The sequence below is a fragment of the Sebastes umbrosus genome, chromosome 20, assembly GCF_015220745.1.
Source record: "Sebastes umbrosus isolate fSebUmb1 chromosome 20, fSebUmb1.pri, whole genome shotgun sequence".
Classification (NCBI taxonomy): Eukaryota; Metazoa; Chordata; class Actinopteri; order Perciformes; family Sebastidae; genus Sebastes; species Sebastes umbrosus.
Window position 1 is genome coordinate 26468537 of NC_051288.1, and position 24289 is coordinate 26492825.

Genomic DNA, 24289 nt, shown 5'->3' on the forward strand with positions numbered 1-24289 from the left:
TATTGGATCCAGAGACATTACTCATGTCTGTGTTTTTCTACTGTTTATGTTTATTATTCCAAAAAATGCTTGAAAGGAGGTCCTGTTTTGACTGGTAACACGGTGAATGGCTCATCCTTCAGAGCTGAGCGGATCTGGAGAACCAGTGAAATGTGTTTATTTCTACGTCCTCATCTTTAGTTTCTCTTCTATTCCTTTTCCATTTCCGTTCTCTCGTCACATCTTTACTCCCTTTCTTTCTTTCTCTTCACAGTTCGGCCTCTTTCTTAACTTCTTGAACATTCACACACAACGTGTCCCCTCCGCCACGCCTCACGTTTCCGTCTCCGTGCCCGGCGATCGCTCCGCTCTAAAGGGCAGCGCCAGCAGCATTTTGTATTTGTGTGTGTGAGCAGACAGCACCGGGGCTTTTATCTGCTGAGAGAACTCCGGCCTTATCGAGCATCAGTGACGCTGCAGACGGAGCAGAGAGTCTAGCAGAGGACAATAGACGTGTGATGCTCAGATACTCGGAGCATCTGGGAGGAAGAGCTGCGTCAGGTCAGGTGACCACGAGTCACTTTATTCTCCAGGTACAATGAAGACTCAAGAGACACTGGGACTTTGGTGGGATTTCCAGAAAACAAAAAAAAAGATTCTAAAAGTTTAGAGACGCAGTGGAGAGTTAAGTATGTTGTTGTGATGTGACACTAAAGCCCGGGCCACACGGTGTACGTCAGCAGCGCGCGGCGGCTGCGTGGTGGCTGTGTGGCGGCTGCGTGGTTGCTGCGTGGTGGCTGCGTGGCTACTGCGTGGTGGCTGTGTGGCGGCTGCGTGGTTGCTGCGTGGTGGCTGCGTGGCTACTGCGTGGTGGCTGTGTGGCTGCTGCGTGGTGGCTGCGTGGCTGCTGCGTGGCTGTTGCGCGGCGGCTGCGTGGCGGCTTCGTCTTTTCTAGAGATTCGAGGTCGCGGCTCACAGCAACAACAGACTGTATATTGACATCATACCAGCAACATTACTACAGTTTCAATGTCTTTGATTCAACATTTCATGCTTCCATTTAAAAATAAAAGCCCTCAAGTAATCAATCATTTGTTAACACAAGGCTTTTATTCTGAAATATTTACCCTCCAAGAATGAATAAAGTTAAACGAGGTTTTAATTGTGGATTATTACTATTATTTACAAATCAGCATACGCTTATAAATAAATATAAATGACATTTATAATGAAATGAAATGGTCATTGTGAAGAATATGTAGAAAGAAAGTGCTGGCAGCAGTTGGTGTGGACGCCACACGTGTGAAAGACTCAGCGGTTCAGCGAGGCAGCCGCCACACGCTGCTGACCTGCCCAGTCTGTCCTGGCGTAATAATCAGGAGCGTTTTGTTTGCGTTGGGTCACAGGAAGTGATGTAGTGTGCCTCAGACAGATCTATAAACGAATCTCCAGCAGACATCTGCATTCAGGTTGATACCCCTCCACTCAGCCGCTGTGATTCCAGCAGTCTGTGGATCGATGCCGTTAGCTCGTTACTGGGACTCCCCTCCTTTATGGGCTGTACTGTTTGTGTTGGCTATACTTCACATCGTACACAATGTGCTGCTTTACACATCGGGCCTGACAATGCACTCATTAAAGAACCTGCAGAGTGAAGAAGCTTCTCTCAGTCTCACAACAATACACAAAGGGAGCTCCTGTTGCATCTTAATACAATTCAGCTCAATAGAAATCAGCTGGAATGGAGGAACCTCATTTTTCTTCACTTTCATTTTCAAGTCGAGTCTGAATAAACCGTCTCCTACAAAACAATGGCTCAACACTACATATATATATTAATGGTATTGTTATATGTTGGTATTGAACATTTCTGCAAACCACGGATACGTTGAAACTCGACGTTTCTGAGCATATGCGAGCGCGCATGATTTATACGTGTAAGAAGTAACAAACAGTCCCTTTAAGGTTTAACAGCAGTCTCCTGTGTTCGACCCGTCCATCCATCCCGACCTCCTCCCTACGCGGACTTACACAGACTTTGATTAAACGTATTTCTGTCAAATGGAAACGTAAACAGGGAGAATATGCGTTCCCTTGAAACGTAATAGACAATGCAGTTTTGTTGTATTTTAGGACACCAGGCTGCAGATTCATTCATTTGCACAGCAGAACTTTTAAAATGCAAAAAATATATGATATGATCATATCAGCGAGATGTGATCCCACTGATGCCAATCAATGATGATGGATTACCTCCTAAACCAGAGACATGTGAGTGATAAACTAGCAGTTGTGTGACTCTGCAGGGGATCGATCGAGTCCCCTGACCAATCTGACAAATCCAGGATGTGGATGTCAAAACATCACACTCACATCCTTCACTGACTGCTATCCATTATCTCCATGTGGTCAGGGGTGAGGCGTAGGACTTCCAGTCGCCAGCCAATAAAGAGGGTTAGATCCACAAAAAGCCACACAGAAAGCTTCTGTTACAGAACAATAGAAAGAGCTTTAATATTTAAAAACACTTTTTTCTATTAAAGATAATAGTGGTAGAGTATCAGACATGAGGAGAAGAAGAAGAAGAGTGTGTTGAGTCTGGCATCGGTGTCTGTTCCAGTCTGTAAAGGGCACCACGTATCATCCGCTGTGACCAATTACAGCTGCGTGTTCCTCTGGGTCGTTCCATTCAGCTCCATCAAAGCAGGCGTCCCAAGTGTGACGGCCCGCGCATACATTAATCCAACAGGTAGAGAATGAACACAAAACATCTTAATAAGCCTCGAACGTCCCGGTTCAATCTGGATGTGGCAGGTTTGAGCTCAGTAACGGCAAACGACCACTTCAATAACTGATTTTGTAAGTTTAATGTGTTTTAAGCAGGAATCCGGAGTAAATTCAGAAGTACTATTTCCATCTCTGAGTAGCTGGAGGGATGCGGGGCAGCATGTTGGAAGAAACTCTGGAGTTTTGATTTGTTGGTTTTGTACCAAAAACGACAGCCTTGGTCATTTGTTCAAACACTGCCTCCCATCAGTACCAGGATCTGACTGGACCCACGTTGTGGAGGTCAGAGTGGAGCTATGGTTGATAACATGTGTGGCTCCTTCACACACTAGTTTGGCAACTGTTGTCCTCATGTACTGTACATGTCGACATAGTTTTACATGAATACATCTCTGCCGTGTGGCCAATGACAGAAAGCAAAGTGTAGCTTATGCTTGACTTTCAAAGATGAGATCCATAGCATGTGGTCCATAAAGAGCTTTGTGTCCCCTCTGGGCTCCCGTAGACTCGTACCGTCTACATACAGTGAACCATACGTCCACAGTCAACAGACTAAATCCTCCTCATCCTCCCCGTACTTAGCACTTGATCCGCTGTGTTGACGCCGATGTGAACACCGACACAGAGGACTTACTGAGGCAAACAAAGCACAAACACTTTCTACGGGGTCACGCAAGGGACAAAAAGCTTCATCGCTGCACAAGAGAGAGACTGGAGTTTATTGTTCGGCGGCGGCTTTTAAACAAGCCAACAGATGACGTTGTTTGTCCAGTAACTCATCTTTATTATTATGAATCATCATTATGAACGGTTCAGCCTTCAGTTGGGACTCCCGTCTTGTTTGAGATGAGTGTTACAGAGTTACAGACACGATGATTGAAATCACTCTTGTCTTTCACTGTTCAGCAGATATTAATAAAACCCGCTTCATGAAATCATCTGTGAATTTTTTTTTTTCATTCAGCCTCACATTTTATCACATTTTTATCAATTATCTGTTGCTTATTATTGCTCATTATCGTCCGTTACAAGCCCACAGTTTATTTCCACAGCGATAAGACGCAGAAGGAAAAAGGATAAAAGAAGATCCCAGAATGAGATTCAGAGGAAGAGTTTGTGCATGATGAGATTAAAGAAAGGGATTCTTTCATTATCTCAAACACGTTGAATTAAAGTCCTCGCGCGTTGAATAATTCAGTGTTGGATCTTGAACCTTTGGAAATAGGTTCATCACCACCATCTCATTTTCATTCTGGTTGATGTGTAATTAGGGTGAAAGGTCAGAAACTTTTCTGTCGTTGCTGTGTGAAGAAACAGAAACCCGACCTGGCTCCGAGTCCACGTTGTGTCACTGTGACGATGAATCTAGACGATCAAGATGAAAGAGACTTGACATGCAGAGTGTCTGACTTCATGTCCCGTCTCCTGTTAACAGTCACCCTGATCTCCCTCTAATCTCAATCTAATACGTTCTGTTACCTATCAAACAGGAACCAGATCAGAAAACACACTCATATGCAGCGTTTGGAAAGACAAAGAATATTTATCAGTGATAAACAAACTGTTGGTTCTTGGTCTAAAGATAAAGACACACTTTGGGTTCAGTGAGTGTGCTGGGAAGATTCAGCTATCTCCTGATTCAATACTATCATGATACTTGGGTGCTGGTTCCATATGTGTTGGGATTTTTAAAGGGACTGTTTGTAACTTCTTACACGTATAAATCAATGCGCGCTCGCGTGTGTCTACACTGTTCAGACTCAGACTCCAACACAAACTACACGGAAGCACCAAAACCTCTTGGTTGTATCTAGTGAAGCTGTTAAACAGTGTTGGCCGCGGTCGGAGGACGCGGAGGAGACCGTAGCTTTGGTCTCCAGGACCGGAGTCTCTGCTGTACTCTGCTCCTCTGCTCCTCTGCTCACACACCACACTCCTTCTCTCTCTCTCTCTCCACCTCTCACGTGCATGCTGCTCACTCCACACTGCAGAAGAGTTAGTTTAGCTCTGAGAATATCTAGTGAATGTTCAGTGGACGTTTGTGCAGAAATAACTGCTGCAGCTCCTCCAGACCAACAGAGGTTTCCCGTGTCTTGTGAAGTGACGGGACTCCGCAGAGAGAAACGTTATCGTCTCCCACCAAAACTCCGGCGTTTCCCCCGTTCCCTCCGGCCGCGGTCGGGAGGCTGAGGCGGGAAAAGCCAACACTAGGATCAGCATTGATTCATGGAGAGACCTTGGTCTGGTCAGCTAACATTACTGCCAAGCAGCTGAAATATAGAGTGATATTGTGCTTTTAGCTGACGTGTGTCTCCTCACTGTGTTGAGCGATGCTCCTTCATGTCTATGTAGAGCGAGCACAAGCGCCAGCAACAGGACGCTGACTTTAGTTGACTTAACGGACACAGATGAAGCTGTTAACAAGACATTTAGGATTCTTACTAACAGTCCCTTTATGTAATATGATACTACAATTATTATGATTGTTGTTAACTTTAACACTAGACTACGGGGAGAAGGTTGAATCATACACTTCTCTTCTCTTTGGCTTTTGAATGCACTTAAACTGTGATTACTAATTGGCCTTTTATAATGCTCATAATAACAGTCTTTACTCATGGGTTTGATCTCAGTCTCTGTCTGTGGATATGTGTGGTTCTGCTGTCTGCTCTGTTGACCTGTTTTTATTCTGCCTGTCTGTAAAGCACTTTGGTCAGCTCATGCTGTTTTAAATGTGCTATAGAAATACATTTGACTTCACTTGACTTCTGGGGACTTTTACTTTGGAAAATATCTAAATGAATCCGGTAAAAGTGTTTTTCAGTTTTAGATGCTGGGTTAGGGTCATATGGTCCCACCCAGTAGTGTGCTGTTTCTGGTTGCTTGTTACGTGTCCCAACCTGATGCCGGTGTTCGGCGGTGACCAACCACCAAGACTCTATAGATAAATCCATAAAGCATTCCTTAAATGTCGACAATGTAATCACAAACTTCACATTGTTTGATTCCAGCCTTTCAGAAGTCTATATTCCAGTTGTTTAGTTAGCGATATTGTGTCTCATTGCAGACAGGCTGACGGTTTATTTAATGCTTTCTCCAGAGAGAAAGAGCTACTGAATCATCTCCATATATAGTTGACAGTCAGTGATGGAGCGCTCAGTAAAAGACGGAGTCAGTGGTCATCACAGTGTAAACAACCACCATGAGTGCTGTAATGTGTGTTTGAAGACCTCATTCTCACACTTCTTATTCCATCAGCCTGACAATATTTACTACCAAATATATGAATTGCATTTATGTCAGAAAGATTAATGTCAGCCTGAAAAATGTGGTAAACACTTTTTGCATGAATAATGTGTTGGGTAGATTTCATTTAGATGGCGTATGGACTGTACAGCTGTAGTGACGCAGCCCGGCTGCTATCAACATGCATCGTAATGGATTAAATAATAGAAGCTGTGAAACATGAATATATGGAACATGAAGAAGCCTGATGTTTTTCATGCCTGCTCGCGCTGCAGAGACGCCCCTCATCCCGCACACCTCAGATGAGGGATGATGGGTTTCTGATGGCGGCTGTGAAGTCGCTGGCAGGCCCTTTGATTGGCTTCATTTACATAGCACCTTGGCGTCCTGCAGGGGGAGCGGGAGCAGAGCGGCGAGGGGCATTCGGGAGCCCCCGCATTTGCATTTCATACGCCTGCGTGCTTTACCCGTCATATGGTATTCTGATCACGAGGAGAGCCCCGGCTCTTAAATTATACATCGGCCTTGTTAGTCTCAGACCTGTTGATGTGCTGGTAGGCTGCTGAGATGTTGAGAGGCTGCAGATAAAACACTGAGAGAGAGGAGCTGCATGTAGAGAGCACGTCATCATCACAGCCTCTGTTCAGCCTGCATGCTCTCTCTGCATTATTATAAAGAGAAATTACTCTAATTGTGTTAATGAGCACCAAAAGCACAGAGGGAATGCATTAATATCTGTGTGACAGCACCTCTCTAGCAGAGACACTGTTGTTCCTGAAACCTATTCCTAGCTGGAGACCAGTGATAAACTGGTACACTAGTTCTGGAACTGATGAACTGATGAAGCATGTTCAGATTCTTTTGGAATTATTACCTGTTAAAGGGAAACTTGGATGATCTTCAACCAGCTTTGTATCACTACGATGCGGACAGTATGTGCAAACAGTGTTAAACCTCCCTGCAGGCTGCCAGCAGCCAGAGCTCCCTGCTCACCCGCCTGCAACAGTTTGCTGGACGATGCAAAATGTCATGTTTCGCGCCATCCGATGGACCTTCTGCGATAAATGAGCTAGGGGCTCTGGGCGCCATCATTCATTTGCACGTACCGATACAAAGCCGGTTGGAAATAGTGTATATCTGCCTATTCTACACTGTTTGACCAACAGATGGTTTCCTCTGCACATGATGTCCAGATGAAGCCTCGTGAAACAAGCCTTTTGACCAATGACAAGCCTTTCGGCCAATGAGGAAACTCCAACACTCGGCCGACCAATCGTGTGACTTCATCACTCAGTGACAGACTTTAGTGCTAGTAGGGCTGATGGTACGTGTCCACAGGGGCGTTTTTTTATCGCGAGGGGACGCAACGCTTCCCAGCATTGGACGCTTGGTGTGCTGTCCCTAGAAACAAGGCACTCGGCTCCTGATTGGACGAACGCTTTCCCGCCGTTGGCTGCTGCTCCCAGCTTTCAAACCGGAACCAGTATGGAGGCTCGTTTGGAAACTTTCTTCTCTTATTTCACGTAAATAACGCCTAGTCTCTCGAATCGCGAAGCCACGCTACCAGAATGCATTGCGCGGCTGCTTACATAGACAATGAATGGAAAGCGTGGAAAGCACGGAGGCTGTGGACACGTACCATGACCCTCTGTGTTTCAGCCAAAAAAAACAGCGTTGATGTCAACGACTGAACTACTGAAACAAATCTTCTCTTTCTGTTTGCAGTAAACAAATCCTTGTTCATCCTCATTTTCCAGAGTCTGACATGTTGTCAATGGAAAGCAAAAAGTCATCCAACCTTTTCACATGGTTGATAACATCCAGTCGGTCTGAGTGAAGCTGCAGCAGCAGCTGGAAGGAGTCTGATGAAAGCCGACACCGTGTTTCCACTTGTTTCTCACGTAATTTGTTGAAGTTTGAATGTTTTCTTTCCCTCTGAGGAAACAGTGGATTTGAGGAAATCCCTCCTAATTTAAGGAGGAAATCCAACCGCAGTTTAATTGAAAGCAGCAACGTCTGACTCGGCTGCTTAAACCCGACTTCTCTTCTTCTTTCTGCCGTCCTCTGGAGTGTGGAAATGCCTTGATGTGTGTTCTGTACTGTTGCGTTTTGCTGTTACGCATCCGTTTGAGCATATAGAGCCACCGTGAACACTAATGAAGCAGACTCTCTGAACCGTGACGCCGAAATCAAATGCAAAAAAGAGAGAATGTGTGATGTAGTGGGAGGCGTTTCCCTGACAGCTCCGTTCATTTATCACTACACCGTTAGAAAGGACATTTTAATTACCTCCACACACTCTGAAGACACCACGAAGAAGAAGAAGAACAGTTGGACTGGGGGATGCAAAATATAAAAGAGGAAGAGAGGAAAGAAAATACACAGAAAGAAAGAAAGGGAAGGGTGAAATAAACAGAGAGAGATGGAGGTGTGTGTTTGTGAGGAGGATAATTGAGCCTTTTCATCCACATTGTCGATGACAGGTGTGACATTTAGTTTAGGAGCGTTCACTTCCTGCTGCGGCTGGATGAGGGCTTTCTGTCTCTACTGAATATCCATAAAACACTCACACACACACACCTGCTAACCTTTTACAGTGTGGTAACTAATGGGCAGGAAACAAAGATGGAGGAAAGCACTGCAACACACACACACACACGCACACACACACACCTTTAGCAATGTGATCTTAAAGGAACAGTGTGTAACATCCAGGGGGATCTATTGGCAGGAATGGAATATAATATTAATCATTTTCTTTAGTGTATAATCACCTGAAAATAACATCTGTAGCTCTGTTTCCTGTTTGGGCCGAAGTCGATAACGTTACTCGCTCCGGAGTTAACCCCCGCCGTCACTCTACTCAACACGACAGAGGAAACCTCTGCTGATCTGCAGACGGTCCGGTGATTCAGATTCCTGCTCTGAAAGTTTTGAATTCTACTTCACAGAGTGAGATCTCGATCCGACCGGTGTTTTATCACGTCTGCTTTTTTTAATTAGAACATCATCTTTTTTTTTTTCTCGTGAGCTAATGAGTATCTGCAGCCTGTAGGCTTCCTCCTGTAATTAATCCAGACCCGTGGAAAAGGAAGTCGGTCGCTGTTGGGTGCCACTAATCAATATTTACAAGCACGGCCATGTTGAGAAGCACCGGGGGGGGGGCTTCTGTTTTAGGAGCGTTACACCAAAAAGAAGAAGAACACAGTTTCAGTCCTCTGAACTGAGTTCTGTTAGCAGACGTGCTTTCTTGTTGGAGATGTGAGTTCTAAGCGGTAGTTGCAGGTGTGTTTTTGCATCTCATTAACTTGTGAATGTCTCCACAGACACACAGTTCATAATACTTTTATCAGTGGGCCAATGGCGGCCAATCACCATTGTGTTCCCTCATTGGGCGATAGACGGAGACTTAACAGACATTTATTTTTAAATGAAGATCTTCAGGATTATTACTCTGAGATTGTCTTTAGCTGAAGGGTTAGGGGCTGAGGAATGTATTATGGCAGAGTCCTCATCATAAGTGTGAGGTCTTTTTGTCCTGGAGACGACTCAGAGAGATAATGAGGACAGCCGGAGGAGAGGAGGGAGGAGAGGAGAGGAAACAGCTGATTGGAGGGGAGGAAGAAGAGAGGATGAATAAGTCTGTAAAAGTCCAAGAATGCTGTTATTCAGTGTTATGATGAACGTTATATTCTCTATTCTTCCTGTTTCTTTGTTGTTAAAGGGGCTAAATGAGAGATTGGGAGCGTATCTATTGGCTCCACATGGCTCTCAACATGGTGTTGCTATGTACAGCAGACCGTCGATATGTATAACAGATCGTTGATATGTATAACAGCTCGTTGCTATGTATAGCAGACCGTTGCTATGTATAATAGAACGTTGCTATGTATAGCAGACCGTTGCTATGTATAATAGAACGTTGCTATGTATAACAGACCATTGTTATGTATAACAGACCGTTGCTATGTATAGCAGACCATTGCTATGTATAGCAGACCGTTGCTATGTATAACAGACCGTCGATATGTATAATAGAACGTTGCTATGTATAGCAGACTGTTGCTATGTATAGCAGACCATTGCTATGTATAACAGATCATTGATATGTATAACAGACCGTTGCTATGAATAGCAGACTGTTGCTATGTATAGCAGACCGTTGCTATGTATAGCAGACCGTTGCTATGTATAGCAGACCATTGCTATGTATAACAGATCGTTGATATGTATAGCAGACCGTTGCTATGTATAGCAGACCGTTGCTATGTATAGCAGACCGTTGCTATGTATAGCAGACCGTTGCTATGTATAACTGACCGTTGCTATGTATAGCAGACCGTTGCTATGTATAGCAGACCGTTGCTATGTATAGCAGACCGTTGCTATGTATAACTGACCGTTGCTATGTATAGCAGACCGTTGCTATGTATAGCAGACCGTTGCTATGCTATGCCGGTTGCTGTATGTTAGGAGGAGGTGGCCTGTAGGAGAGATTTGTTCTGTTTTGAGGAGCTGAAATCTGATTATTTGGATAATAGCTGCATGATGCTGTCAATGATTCTGCTGTAAATAATTTAGAACGAGGTTATTGGAGTTATGCAGACGGGTTTGGTGCATTATTTGTATATTTATAAGCAAAATGACGGCATATTTTAATATTGTTGTTGACGCTGTGAGCACACAGGTGCTGGTATATGCTGCAGATAGAGGGGCTGGTACACTATAATGGTCCTGCATGCACGCCAGAGGGAAATATGAGAAAATCAGCTAATGTGGCTGTTGTGTATATTATAGCACTCTTAATCATTATTTTATCTCCGCTGCAGCGTTTCAACGTGATGCATGCTGTCGGTTTTATTTTGATAGAGAAGCTGAAATAACTCCCTCCTTTATGGATGTTTTGTGCATAATGTTCACCTGATGCAGAAATAACAGGTAGTTAAAGGCAGGCGGAGAACAAAACGTTCAAATTAAAGATTAAAAAACAGAACAAAATACTGCGGTAAAATAAATCCCATCAAACCCCTCATTTCTATTCCATTAAAAACGGAGTTACTTAATTAAAACTGAGCCGTTGGTTACAACAAGGTAGACTTTTTTATATGTTTTTTTTATTTTATGCCTTTCATTTATCCTCAAGGTGAACGAATAGAATTTTATTTTGTTTTTTTCGGCCCCTTTTTTAATTAATCATTTCTCACTAAAGACAACAGAATAGTGTCAATCTGAGTCACTGTCAACTGGTCTTCACTCTCCTGCTGTCGTTTTGTGTCCCCTGCTGGCAGCTCGAGAATAAAACATGTGGAGAGGAGGCGATGTGAATCGTTCCTTCTCGATACTCTCTGACATGTTGTGAACTCTCAGGGTATTTATGTCCCGATCGTCCTGCTGGGTTCCTCGTCGCTCTCAGCTTCTTTGTTGTTGTGATCTGTGAATCATAAGCAAAGTGACGTCTCAGATCAGAGAAGGAAAGCGTCGCCAGGAGCAGGAAGAGATACCTGGACCTCTCTGCTTCCTCTCTCTGAGTCACAGTTTAAACATTTAGCAGGGAGCTTTATTCAGGCTGACTTATGGTAAGTGCAACAGAAGGAACATGTCGCTTTCTATGACCGCAAGTTTACAAAGAACAAGTGCAGAGCTGCTGTGGTTACGGAGGCAGCACGGTGACCTGACGGTCGCCGGTTCACTCACTTCTTCCTGAATAAGTCAGCTTCATGAGGCGAGGCACTCTCAGCTAAATATAGAAATAAATACATATAATAATGAGGTTTGGAATGGAAGATGTTCAGGAACAAAGTGGGAAACTATTTGACTATCTTTTGATTTTAAAGGTCAGAGGTTTACATTTCAGCAGCAGATATCTCCGACACATTCAGGGTGTTTTAGTTTTGTAGGACAGGTCAATGTTGAACGGCCTGAACCAAAACTGTCAACTCGGTGGCAGCTTCTTTAGCTTTTGTAAAGCCTCTGTAAAGCAAATCAAGTGCCCCAAATATGGAAATCAAACATTGACTGTAACAGGAGGCTTCCCTGAGTTCATTCTGATCAAAACTTTGATTGTGAAATCTCAACAAAAGTGATTAAAACTGTGAAAGTTAACTTTTACATTGAGTCTAAAACAACCGATCGTCCAGCACTCTTAAATTGAATCTAGATTCTCAGCCAAACAACTAAATAAGTCTGAATTTTGCCTTAAGATCAAATAATTAGCATGACAACATGCTGCAGAGCTGAGCTGCTGAAAGGCCTTTTTAATGGAGATGAAAAATGTTCTTTTGCATCCAAACCCCGGATGATTTATATCAACCACATTTTTAATTTTTCCAAATTAGTTTTTCATACTTTTCTTTTCCTCTCTCCTACCTTCAAGGAAGTCATCAGTTTCTGTGTGAATCAGCGAACAGAGAAGCTGCTGCAGATACAGTAGATAATACTAATAATCCATCACAATGAATCATCTCTGTTGTTCTGTTGGCCAGCAGCTTTTTAAATCACCTTGTATAACTGAATCAACACATACAAATAATGTCGCTCTGACAACAGTAAGATTAGGCACGATGTTATTAGTGTGATGGATTAACGGAGTCGGGTCATTTTTAAAGTGTGCAGAGTTTCACAGCAACCGGTGTAGGTTAGGACGGAGGGATTTAAAAAGATTTAAAGAGGCTGCACGGTTATGGCCAAAATGATAATCCTGATTATTTTGATCAATATTGATATCACGATTATTTATCACGGTTATTCTTTGATTTTAGAGACGGCATATTTTTATTGCACTTTCACATTAAAGTAAACAGAACACTGTTTTCTGTTCCATGCTGGGCTGCATTCCTCTTAATGTACATTGAAGGGTGCACAATGTTGGAGAAAAACTGACATAGCAATATCTTTTTCTGCTATATAAATGATATTGCAATATGAAAAAATAAATTTTAAAGTTAAATGCTTCAGTCTGGTGCACTTCGAGAGCAAAATTAACAACATGAAGAGCTGGATAAACAATTTAATGCTCTTAATTTAATCATAAACACACTGGTTGTTAGGGATGCACCGATACCGATACCAGTATCGGGTATCGGGTCCGATACTGTGTTCAGGTACTCGTACTCGCAAAACAGCTCCGATACAACGGCACCAATACCACTTTGCACTTAGCACTGAGGACAGTCCGCCCGGTCGACAGTCGCACCGGGAGCAGGGCCCTTTGTCCACAGTGCGGCGAGGTCCGAGCCGGGAGCGCTGTAAAGCTGCAGCCCGAGCCTTTCCAAGCCGACCTAGAGCCGGTCGCGACGCACCGCCTCGTATGCGGGACTCCCCAGCCTGCCGTGTGTCGCTCACAGCCTCCAGCTGGCTGTTAACGAGGGTCTTTAGGCACAGAGAAGTACTCGTATCGGTACTCGGTATCGGCGAGTTGCCAAATGTAAGTTCTTGTACTCGGTCTGAAGAAAAGTGGTATCGGTGCATCCCTATTGGTTGTACTGTATAGATAATATCTATACCCAAGATATGCTGCAGAGTTTTCTATGAGCAAAACGCACATTTTAAACGTCAATAGCTCAGGTGATCATGTTCATTTAATTGTGGGAAGCCAGAATTGTGATTGTGATTAATATTCAATTAATTGTGCAGCCCTAGTATGCTTTAGTTGTGTAAAGTATATATAATCTATTATAAATGGGCTAAAACATGCTAAACTAAATGGGCTAATAGACGCTGAACACTGGTCGTGGTTCTATGTGATACACGTTTGTTGTTCTCAGCTGAAGAACGCTGACATTACCAGATACAGTTTAAACAGACAAACACATAAGTCACATTTGTATTTACATATCACGCTGTCTGCAAATATCAGAAATGTTTGCTGCACAGCGACAACGGGGTAAATATTTGGCTTCTGAATATTTGCCATCCGATCATATTTCCCTGTCGGGTGAATCTAAATGAAATCTGAGACGTTCTCTGCGGCCGGCGGTCGACCTGCCGACTCTGAGAGCGACTCTGAGAGGAGGAGATCGGTGTGACTCTGATGGGGAGAGATAAGCGGCGGCTCTTTTGCTGGGAGAGGAGTACGTCCCCCCACAGTGCCTTGCTCAAAGTGGCTCTGGAGAAACTGATGAGACGCTGTGGCCGGCGAGGAGCTCGGCAAATTGCTTTCAAGTCTCCCTCCACTTGTGTTTGAGCTGGAGAGAAGAGGAGGGATTATTTCTTTTTCATTCTGTTGTTGTCCAACAGCATCTGTTGAGGAGAGAGACGACGGACACACTGAGAGCAGGATGGACAGAGACACAGAGACAACAGGACAGAGTGACGGGTTGTAAATGGATGTTAATGGTGGTCATGTGGTGCAGGGATGCATTATGTGATGCTAATGTTGCTGTTGATAATGACATACTGAAGGTTATGTATTATGTGGATGTCACATGTGAAACAATAATAAGAGATGCTTTATTCAGGTTAATTATACCGTGAGGCGGCGACTGGAGACAAAGAGATGATATACGTGTATATATCTGTATGATGAGTGGTGAAATACTAGTAGCAGCACATTAGAGGGATGGTTGTGGTGTTTCTCAGTGAGGATGTAGGAGGTATTTATCCAGAATCAGTGTCTTACCTACAGTAGATGGCGGTCGGCATGCCCCCAGTTTAGAGAAACAGACAAAGCAGTAAAACGTATTTTAGAAGGCCCACTTTCTGACGGGGAACTGAAGCTCTCTATATATATATCACACAATAACACAAACTAACCGATGGATGCAGCGTTGAGCAGCAGCTCCTGTGTTCTGAGAGGTCAAATCACTGTTTCTTTCAATGGAGTCTGGTGGCTTTAAAGAGAGCGTAGATAATGGCTTCAGAAAGAGCTGTCTGACCGCGAGGTAAAGAGGTGAGAATATTCTAAATATGGCATACACTTAAACTGATAAGGGTTTTTTAGGTGTCTAAAATGTGTTCAGCTGCTGCCCCCGTCCACAGCAGTACATTACTTTGCTCCTGGTACTGATACTGTAGTAACACACTGACTATGGAGAAGTAGCTCATACAACCACACTGAGAAACACCTGAGCTATCTCTTTATCTGTGGTCAAAGATGCTCTCCACACTCTTAATCAAAAACACGTTGCACTTGTCCTTGTTTACTCCTTCAATGCACTGTAACTTCATCTCACTTAATCATTTATTAGCAGTCATATTTTTTATACTGCACACCGATAAAAAGGTGAAACAAGTTCACAAACAGGACGCTGTGTGCGTTATGTTTGCTGGAGATTAAATGTGTGGGATGGTTGAATATAAAATGCCCGGTTCCTACTCGGTCCTGCTCTCAGGTTCTACCACTAAAGGGGAGTTTTTCCTGTCCACAGTGCATTACCAGAACAATGCAATGCTAATCTCTAAACTATAGAGTACAGTCTAGACCTGCTCTATATAAAAAGTGTCTCGAGATAACTTCTGTTATGATTTGACGCTATATAAAAATAAGTCTAATTGAATAAAATGTACCTGAGAAAGGCTGTTTGATTTGAAAGAATTGGTGGAAGGGCGTGATAACTTTAACATCTGGGCTGTCTTTATTAGTTAGATCTCATGTCCATAGTGCAGGATGAGGTCTGTGAAGACTGAGTGGAAGTTGATGATTGGATTGAAGAACTTAAAGCCGTTACACAACGTTAATACTTTCACACAGAACGGGATTATTATGCAGCAAAAAAAGCAACTTTTTCTGATCTTTCACTCCGTGAATAGCGGCATCAACCAATCACGTTGTGCAGAACGGGTTGAGTCGCGTCTATATTTATGAAACAACAACACGGAGGCTCCGTCGTCTGAACCAAAACAGCAAACTTTATCACTCTTTTCAACCTTGACAAAGGCAGACCAGATCCACTCCTTCTGTTCTCACCTTTCACAATAAAAGCCCTAGACACATCATATTTGCAGGCGAATATTTTGCATTTCCTTGTCGTTTATTTGCCACGCTGCCGGTGTGTAAGCTACAACTTCTAACATTTCAGTTTTTGCACACTCTGTAGGTGAGAATAGAGCAAAAGGATTTGTATTTATATATGCATGAATATGTGTTTGCTACAGGTTTTTTGAGTTATCTACAGATAAAGTGCAGTGATGCATGGAGGCTTCACATTCAGTCCCAAACTTCTGAGCAGAATATTAAACAGTGTGTAACATAATGGAGATGCTGATATGTAACGCTGCGCCGCTCAAAGTTTGCAGCTTCGTGGTGATTCAAGCATTTTCCAGGAGGAGATGAAGATTGATATTGACAGCTGATTTTTGGACAGCTGTCTGGATGAGTTGATTAACAGCTTTGCTGATTATAAAGCATGCATATAGATGGATGGATGGATGGACTGGAGCCTCCTGCAGAGCTCCGCCTCAAGTGGTGCCTGACTTCAGTGGAGGACTGTGAATCACAGAGCTCCCCGTTGTTCCACTATAGTGACTGTTTCTGATGTTTAGAGGAGAGGAGTGGGGGGACAGACTGACTGACTGACTGATGGATGGATGGATGGATGGACAGAAGATGTAATGGGGGAGAAAGTGAATGTGAAAAACCCCAACTGAGAGAGAGGGATGATGAGATGAAACAGCTGGAGTTAAAAAAAGAGTGTAGGAGGAGAGAGTGGCAGTCGGAGTCAGTCAGGACTCGGAACAAGCCAGCTGTCAGTGCTAATAGACAGAGAAGGATGGAGGGAGGGGGAAAAGAGAGGAGGAAAAAGGGGAAGAGATGTTCGGGCCAAACAACCTGTCACCAGCTATAACGGAGCATAACGCAACACAGCTGCCTTGTCTGGATGTCAGGGAAAAGAAACTTCTCTGGCAGTTTGGAATCCAGATGATGCTCTCAGATGGATAGACGCTGTCTGTTTCAGCGGCTCAGCAGAGAGAGAGATAATGGTGTCAGTCAGCTCCAGTCAGCTCCGATGGCGGCCTCTCCGACGTCAGCATCACCGCTCTTATTTTGAAGTTGTGTTGGTGCCCGGCGGTTTGCTTGTGTTTATGGGTCACGAGGAATGTGTGTGTGCCCACGGGACGCTCGCAAGGCAGCGGAGATGAAAGCAGCTTCTGCAGACGTTTGAACTCAGCTTTGAACAGTAATTGACGAGTGAAGGTGTTCAGGTCGGCTTCTCTGTGCTGTCGGTCTGACATCAGCAGGGCTACAGACCGGCTTTTAACATCGGCTGCACTGCTGCGTTATAGTCTGAGTAAATAGTATATAAGTCTAATGCAGTGAGGGCCGAAGAGACAATGTACTACGGAGTATTAGGGCCACATTGAGGGAAAAAACATCTGAGATCTACAGAATAAAGTCGTAACTTAACGAAGAAAGTCGTAATATTATGAGAATAAAGTCATAACTTTACAAGAAAAAAAGAAAATAAAACGTAAACACATGTTTAGTGATATATATTTGACTCTCTGCCCTCTTTTCTTCCTCCAGATATCCGCGGCCTGCAGGGTTTCCTGGACCAGACGTCCCGTCAGGGCGTGGACGTGGCCCTGCAGCGAGTGGACCGGAACATCAGCAAAGTCTTCACCAACCTCTTCACCACCATGAGGACCGAGGAGCTCAACCGGTACCGGGACACTCTGCGCCGAGCCATCCTGCTGCTCAGCCCCCACGGAGCGCACACGTTCATCCAGCAGGTCGGTGCACGTTCACTTTTACTGGCTACAGCTGCACGTTTGCAGTCTGCATGACTACATCACATGTTTGCACACACAAACTACAGGTATGAGTGGAACATAGTTGTATAACAAATGCATTTGCTGAGAAGTGTGCTTCTACAGAGAGTGAATGATTGTATAAGTGTATAAAAGGAGCAGATAGATGTTTACAGGGAAGAAAACACGTTTTAAAGTGTGATGAAATGAGTGAAGCATGTTTGCAGGGAAAAACATTTTTCCCTGACTCTATTTAAGGGATGGATGAGTGTATGTATGTAAAGACTTTACACTAACATGTGCATCTCATGTGTGCAACACGTGTGTGTGTACATGTGTTTTTAGAGACTGAATAATTATTATGGATCCCTGCATGTACAATATAGAGACAATTAGAAGTAATTGTACGTTCTGCGTTCACACGGTGTCGGCTGGATGGAGGAGAAAAGGAGAAACATCCTTTATTCTGACATTCATTATACCAAAGTATATAATAAGTGGAATTGATGGTAGTAGTCTTACTGTTCATTTTTCTTCTGATGCCAGCGGTGGCAACAGTTTGTTGACATGTTTGTAGTTCATTTCACCAAGTGGGAGATGTCACAAGTGAGTGTGTTAAAGGTGCAGTGTGGAGGATCTGGCGGTGTCTAGTGGTGAAGTGAAGAGACAGCAACCAACTGAAGCCTCTCCGGTGTGCAGAGCATGTTGGAGAGCTATGGTGGCTGACATGTGTGTGTGTTTACGCGGGAAGTGAGTGATGGAGTAAGAGAGAGAGAGTGGCGGCGACAGCAGCGAGTAACGTTATTGACTCCGACCCAAGCAGGAAAAGTACTTTTCTCATCTCGTCAAGCTAAACAACTTTATAACCGTTGTTTTTCTCACTGAAACATACTGTACGTTGAAATGTACAAAACTAATGGAGCAAAAACAAACTTAACTACAAAGACAGATGAGTTTGAGGTGTTGGTAACATCTGGAGAGGAATCCAAAGAATAATTACAGTTAGAAGCTTAACGGTTATCATTAAGTTACGATTCTTGTGTAATACACTTTTCCTTTCTTAAGTTAGGATAGGAAGTGTTCATCTGTAATGTTCTTTCTCCTAAATCCGGTCCTAACTCTGATTAACCTGGTTACCAAACAGACGGGATCTGCAGGTTAAGAAATTTCTGTAATACTTGATTTTAGGGAACAAGTGAGTTCATGTAAAGGACATGCAAAGGCACATAGGGAACACGTGACTGTGCATACTGTAGGGAACCGGTGACTGTTTAAAGGGAACTAACCAAAAAGAACTGTATCACAGGAACAACTTGAGTGTTAATAAAGAGATGAAGTTTACATGAAGAATCAGTGTGTGTGTGTCCGTCCTCTCACTGCTCAACACAAACACTCACTGAGCATTTAGAAGCCTGTGGTGTGTGTGTGTGTGTGTGTGTGTGTGTGTGTGTGTGTGTCGGTGCCCAGGTGTGAGTGGCCACCTGGAGTGACAGATGGAGCTGGTCGGTCCACACAAACACACACACGCACACACACACGCACACACACCAAGTACGAAAGCTTGTCCAAGGGTATGCTGAGTTTTGCTCAATATTTATTACCTGTTTCATTTTTCACCATGGCTCCGGTCCACGGGTCACACTGGTGTGTGTGTGTGTGTGTGTGTGTGTGTTCAGGGTATTCAGCCATGTTAAGTGAGATAGGGCTATGCTAGCTGCTAATGTTATCTGCTGTAAGCACTCAGCCGGTGTTGGTGCTCTGGATTCGTCGCTGTTCGCTGAGTATTGATGAGTTTAACGATAATGTTATTGATCTCTAACTATTAATTCAGGGTCCTGGCAGTTTGTGTAAATGTTCCACAGTAGCAGCAGATATCTGAGGTGTTAACATTGCCAACGCACGGAGGAAGTGATGTCTGCGTTGGTGACGCTGCAGGGTGCTCCACATGGAGGAACTGACATTCCCTGTGCAGGGAATACAGTTCATACTCACTGTGGATCAGCTTGTGTGTGTGAGAGAGGGAATGATTTCAATTATTTGTATATAATAATAATAATAATAACTTGGATTTGTATAGCGCCTTTCAAGAAACCCAAGGACGCTTAACATCGACATAAATAGACACAACAAACAGAACATAACAGTAGCTAGAGGCCATATAGAGGCCTGGTTGAAGAGGTGGGTTTGAAGGAGTTCTTTGAAGCTGTTCTTTATGTTCTGTGTGTGTCTGAGACAAGCAAGAAGAGATACGGGGTGTCATGAGAACCAATACTTCACTACCAGATAGATGACAAAACTCTGAAAACGTGACAGTACTTGTTTTTCTACAACACCGTAGTCACCGTCAGGACTCGAGACCAACGGCGTCGTGTCAGACACGACAGAGAATATCTTTGGAACGCAGTAAACTCACTATCGACTCGTCCAGGGGATGATAATAATGCTACACTGCAAACAACGGGGCCATTCAGTTACATTATGATGCGTTCAAGCTCTGTTTAGTAAAAATTAGTATTGGACGAAGGTAGATTATTATTAACGTTATCATGATGCGTTCAAATGTAATCTTGTAAAATGTAGTTTTTGGAGAGAAACTTGAATATATCCAGATGTTTTCACAGGAATATAAAATAGATAGAGAGGGAATTATGACCTGATTAACTTCATACACCTTTATGACAACAATGATAAAGGAGTGTGTGTTGAAGTACATGATTTATTGTTTAAATGTTGTTTTATACTGTGGTATCGAATTGGTATTGAGAATCGTGTAATTTCATTGGTATTGGTATCGTAACATCCTTAGAAGAGTCATCATTTAGAAGTGTAAGATACTTCATGGTTATCAGATTTTACAAAATCAATTTATCGTTAAATGTCGTCGTAACGTACAGACGGAGCTTTGAAATGCATGTATACAATTTCATATCGCAGTACATATGCAATGATTACCTACCGTGCATCATAGGAGGCTTATGTGTTAAATCTAAAATATCTAAAGATCTAAATATAACAAACTCTGCATCAGTGTTGAGAAACGTGTTCTTGGGAAACACGGAGCGTCGTCTTGGGGGAAAGTGCATCGTGGGTAGTTCAAGGCTCCCAGGAAAATAGAGCATCTGCAACAAGAACATGGACCGACAGCTCTGCCTGTTCTAGAAAGTTTGAACTCTCAGCAGTAAAACCTCCATATTTCATACATTATCATAATTTAGTGAGAACGAATAATTATTGATGACACTTTTTAAAAATGTTTCCTAATTATGTTTTTGTTTTTTCCTAAATATGGTTTGTGTAAATGGACGGTGGAAGACACTATGTGATTAAGTGATTAGGTATGCATGGACTGTGTGTGTGTGTGTGTGGCTTATTAAACATTTACATGGTGTGTGATTATCAGTATGACCTCTGTGTGTGTGCGTAAGAGAGAGAGACATTTCCCTCCATTGAGCAGCAGACAATACGCTTTTTGTGAACATGGACATGTATTCATGGCTGTTGTTGTCGGTGTCTCACACAAACACACACACACACACACACACACACACACACACACACACCCTGCTCGCCTCATTCATACTGGCGTCCTGGACTTCTTTCTTACAGATCTCTATATGCCAGGAGTGTGTTTCTGTGTGTTTCTGTGTGTGTGCGTGCTTCTCATTTCTGTTCAGACTGCCAGTCAAGCTGTGTTGCCATGGCAGCAGCTTTAAGTATTAATGCAGCTCTCTCTCTCTCTCTCTCTCTCTCCATCTCTTCCAAGAACATACATGGTTGTTTTTATATCTAATCTGACTGCTCACAAGTCCTCACATGTTGCATACATAACAACTAGGGGGATGATTCGCACTTTTTTTAATGCCAGAATGGATGTATCTGCTTCATCTGAGTCTATGTGGAGGGAGAAGGAAGTTACCGCTTCTATTGTGGTAGTCTGAGTAACGTGACGTCATATCCGTTCCGTATCCGTCAACCAAAACAAACCTCAGAGAGTCTAAAACGTTGGAGGGTCAGCGTGGATACGATCTGCACCCTCACATGTTAAATCCAGCGTGGTAAACACTACACATCCAGTAAAGGATGGAAACACTTTGACAGGAAAAGCAGAGCTAGACAGAGCAGAGCTAAAGCTGCATGCTAACGTCTAAAAAAGGACAAAATATGTCCAAAAATAAGTCAAAACAAAGGCTGAAAAAAGTCAGAAAAAAAAGTTAAAAAAAAAAAAAAGGCTGAATTATGTCCAAAAAATATCTGAAATATATCCGAAAAAAGGACGAAAAAATGCCAAAGTATGTCCGAAATATGCCCCAAAAAAAGGATGAAAAATGTCTGAAAAAAGTCAGAAATATGTTCAAACAAAAGTCAGAAATACGTCCAAAAAAGGCCGATATGTCTGAAATAAAGTCTAAAAAAATATCCGAAATATTTCCGAAAAAAAAGTCTAAAAAAAGCAGAAAAATGTCAAACAATATCCGATAAAAAGTGCAAAAAAATTAGAAGGAAACGTTATCGTATCTCCGTGGTCAAATGGGCCGACGCTACAACTGTAGAGCACCCAGATACTGACATTTGTGTTCTCTGCATTGAAACGGCCCCGATGGAGCTGACCATGGATGGATAAAGAGAACGGAGCTGGAGGGAGAGCTAGAGACCACCTTGGAGAAGCACAGCCAGCGCAGAGCGATTTAGCTGATTACATGTGGGAGGCGTTGGAAGTTTATTTTGAAAAGACACTGCATGCATGTAACAAAAGGAAACTGACACGCCGAGGTACCTAGTGCGTCAGAGTTTGAACTGAGGAGCACTGACCGAACGTTGTATTGATTATTAGCATAATGCGTAGCGTGTTTACTGTATTAGTTTAGTAAAGTAAAGCTGAGGCTCGTCTTCAGGTGTGACTGTGGAGTGTGTTCATGTTAATGTTGGACTGCAAGTGTCTGTGAGTGGGAGGCTGAGGCACAGAAACAAATGGCTTCTGTGTGTGTGTGTGTGTGTGTGTGTGTGTGTGCGTGTGTGTGCGTGTGTGTGTGCGTGTGTGTGTGTGTGTGTGTGTGTGTGTGTGTGTGTTGACGCTGAGACATTCATTAGCACCGGGACATGACAGTGTGGGAAGGTGAGACCGAGCTGAATGGAAGTTGCACTCTTAAAATGTCATAGAAACGTGAAGAAACACACACACACACACACACACACACACACACACACACGCACACCATGATAACAAAACCCACTGGCTCTGAGTCTTGCTGCCAGAACTTGTTGGTACTTCCTGTTTCTGTTGTTTACCGTCCTCCTGGCTGCTGCTGGAGACGTTCTTTAGTCTTTCGTCTTTAGGCTTCGGCCTGATTTCAACCTGGTCTTCTATATTTTACTCTTCAATCAGAAGTCATCGTTCCACTCAGCTGAGCGTGAGCTGATCACATTATTAACGCGCTGACCTTAAAACATCGTGTGTTATCCGGTAACTGTTGAGAGTTTTACAATCACAGTTTTGTGTTCGGATCGATCACTCTCCTCCTTTTCCCCAAAGAGTTTCAGATGATGGAGGATTGTCTTGCTATCAGTGAAGAATGCTCTCATCCACTGTTCGTAGCTTTACCTACGAAATGTAATGCACTCTAATTTGTATACTTTATATCCCTCAAAATCAATCTGTATGTAATCCACATAACCGTGAACCAGAGCGACAAACGCTGCGTAGGGAGGAGGTCGGGGTGGATGGGACGGTCAGCAGACTTTCACCAGGAGACCGCTGTTCATGTCTCGTGTGAAACCAGAAGTCAACGTTGATTTATTTGTCACGTCACTTCAGTACTTTCTCCACTTCAGTAGTTATTTGAACCTTAACCACCATCTTTTCCTAAACCTAACGAAGTAGTTTCCTGTGAAGCCAGAAGTTTATTTTGAAAAGCCGTGCATGCATGTATCAGGTGGAAATTGACACGTGTTGCTGGACATTTTGAACACACAAAAAATGAGGAATAACTTCTTGTAGGACATCGTACGAACCGTTGAGGATACATCGATCAGCGACACTGGATGCTTTGCAAACTGTGAGCATGCTAATGTAATGCTAACATTAGCATGCTGACAAGCTGGATGACTAAAGCGGTTGATGGCGTTCCCGCCCACAGCGCGGGTTAGGGTTCATAGTTTAGTGTTGAATTTGTTGGATCCGTTACTAACACCACCACAACACCAGACCATGCATCGTACCAGATGAGGCCATATCGAGCTTTATCTATGTCCCCCACAGTAACTGTGTTTACACGCCTTCATCTACTCTACTAGAACCTGAACGTCTGGCGGCTCCGTGCTCTGACTCTGAAGTCAACATGTTAACATCCAACAGCTGTTTACATGCCATGTTCATGATGTTAGCATGCTGCACCGTGCAGATGATGAACCTGTGATTCAGGTAACAACATGTCCGTTCCTCTGGCGCCACCCTCAGGACAAACATTACATGTTTACCCCCCCAGTAGAACAGGAGTTAGTCCTTCACCCAACAATGTGTGTGTGTTGGTATTGATCAGCGGAGGCTCGCCGCACCGCGCCGCACCGCACCGCACCGCACCGTGCCGCGCAGCTG

At 43.5% G+C, this 24289-nt stretch overlaps 1 protein-coding gene across 4 annotated transcripts in view; it reads left to right on the plus strand.

Moving 5' to 3' along the window:
* Positions 1 to 24289, plus strand: part of LOC119479299 (glutamate receptor ionotropic, delta-1-like) — a 555378-nt gene that overhangs the window by 345206 nt on the left and 185883 nt on the right. For all 4 annotated transcript variants that reach the window (XM_037754721.1, XM_037754723.1, XM_037754722.1 and 1 more), the window contains exon 4: positions 17474 to 17679. In XM_037754721.1, coding sequence (XP_037610649.1) covers positions 17474 to 17679 — 206 coding nt within the window. The remainder of the gene's footprint in view (positions 1 to 17473; positions 17680 to 24289) is intronic.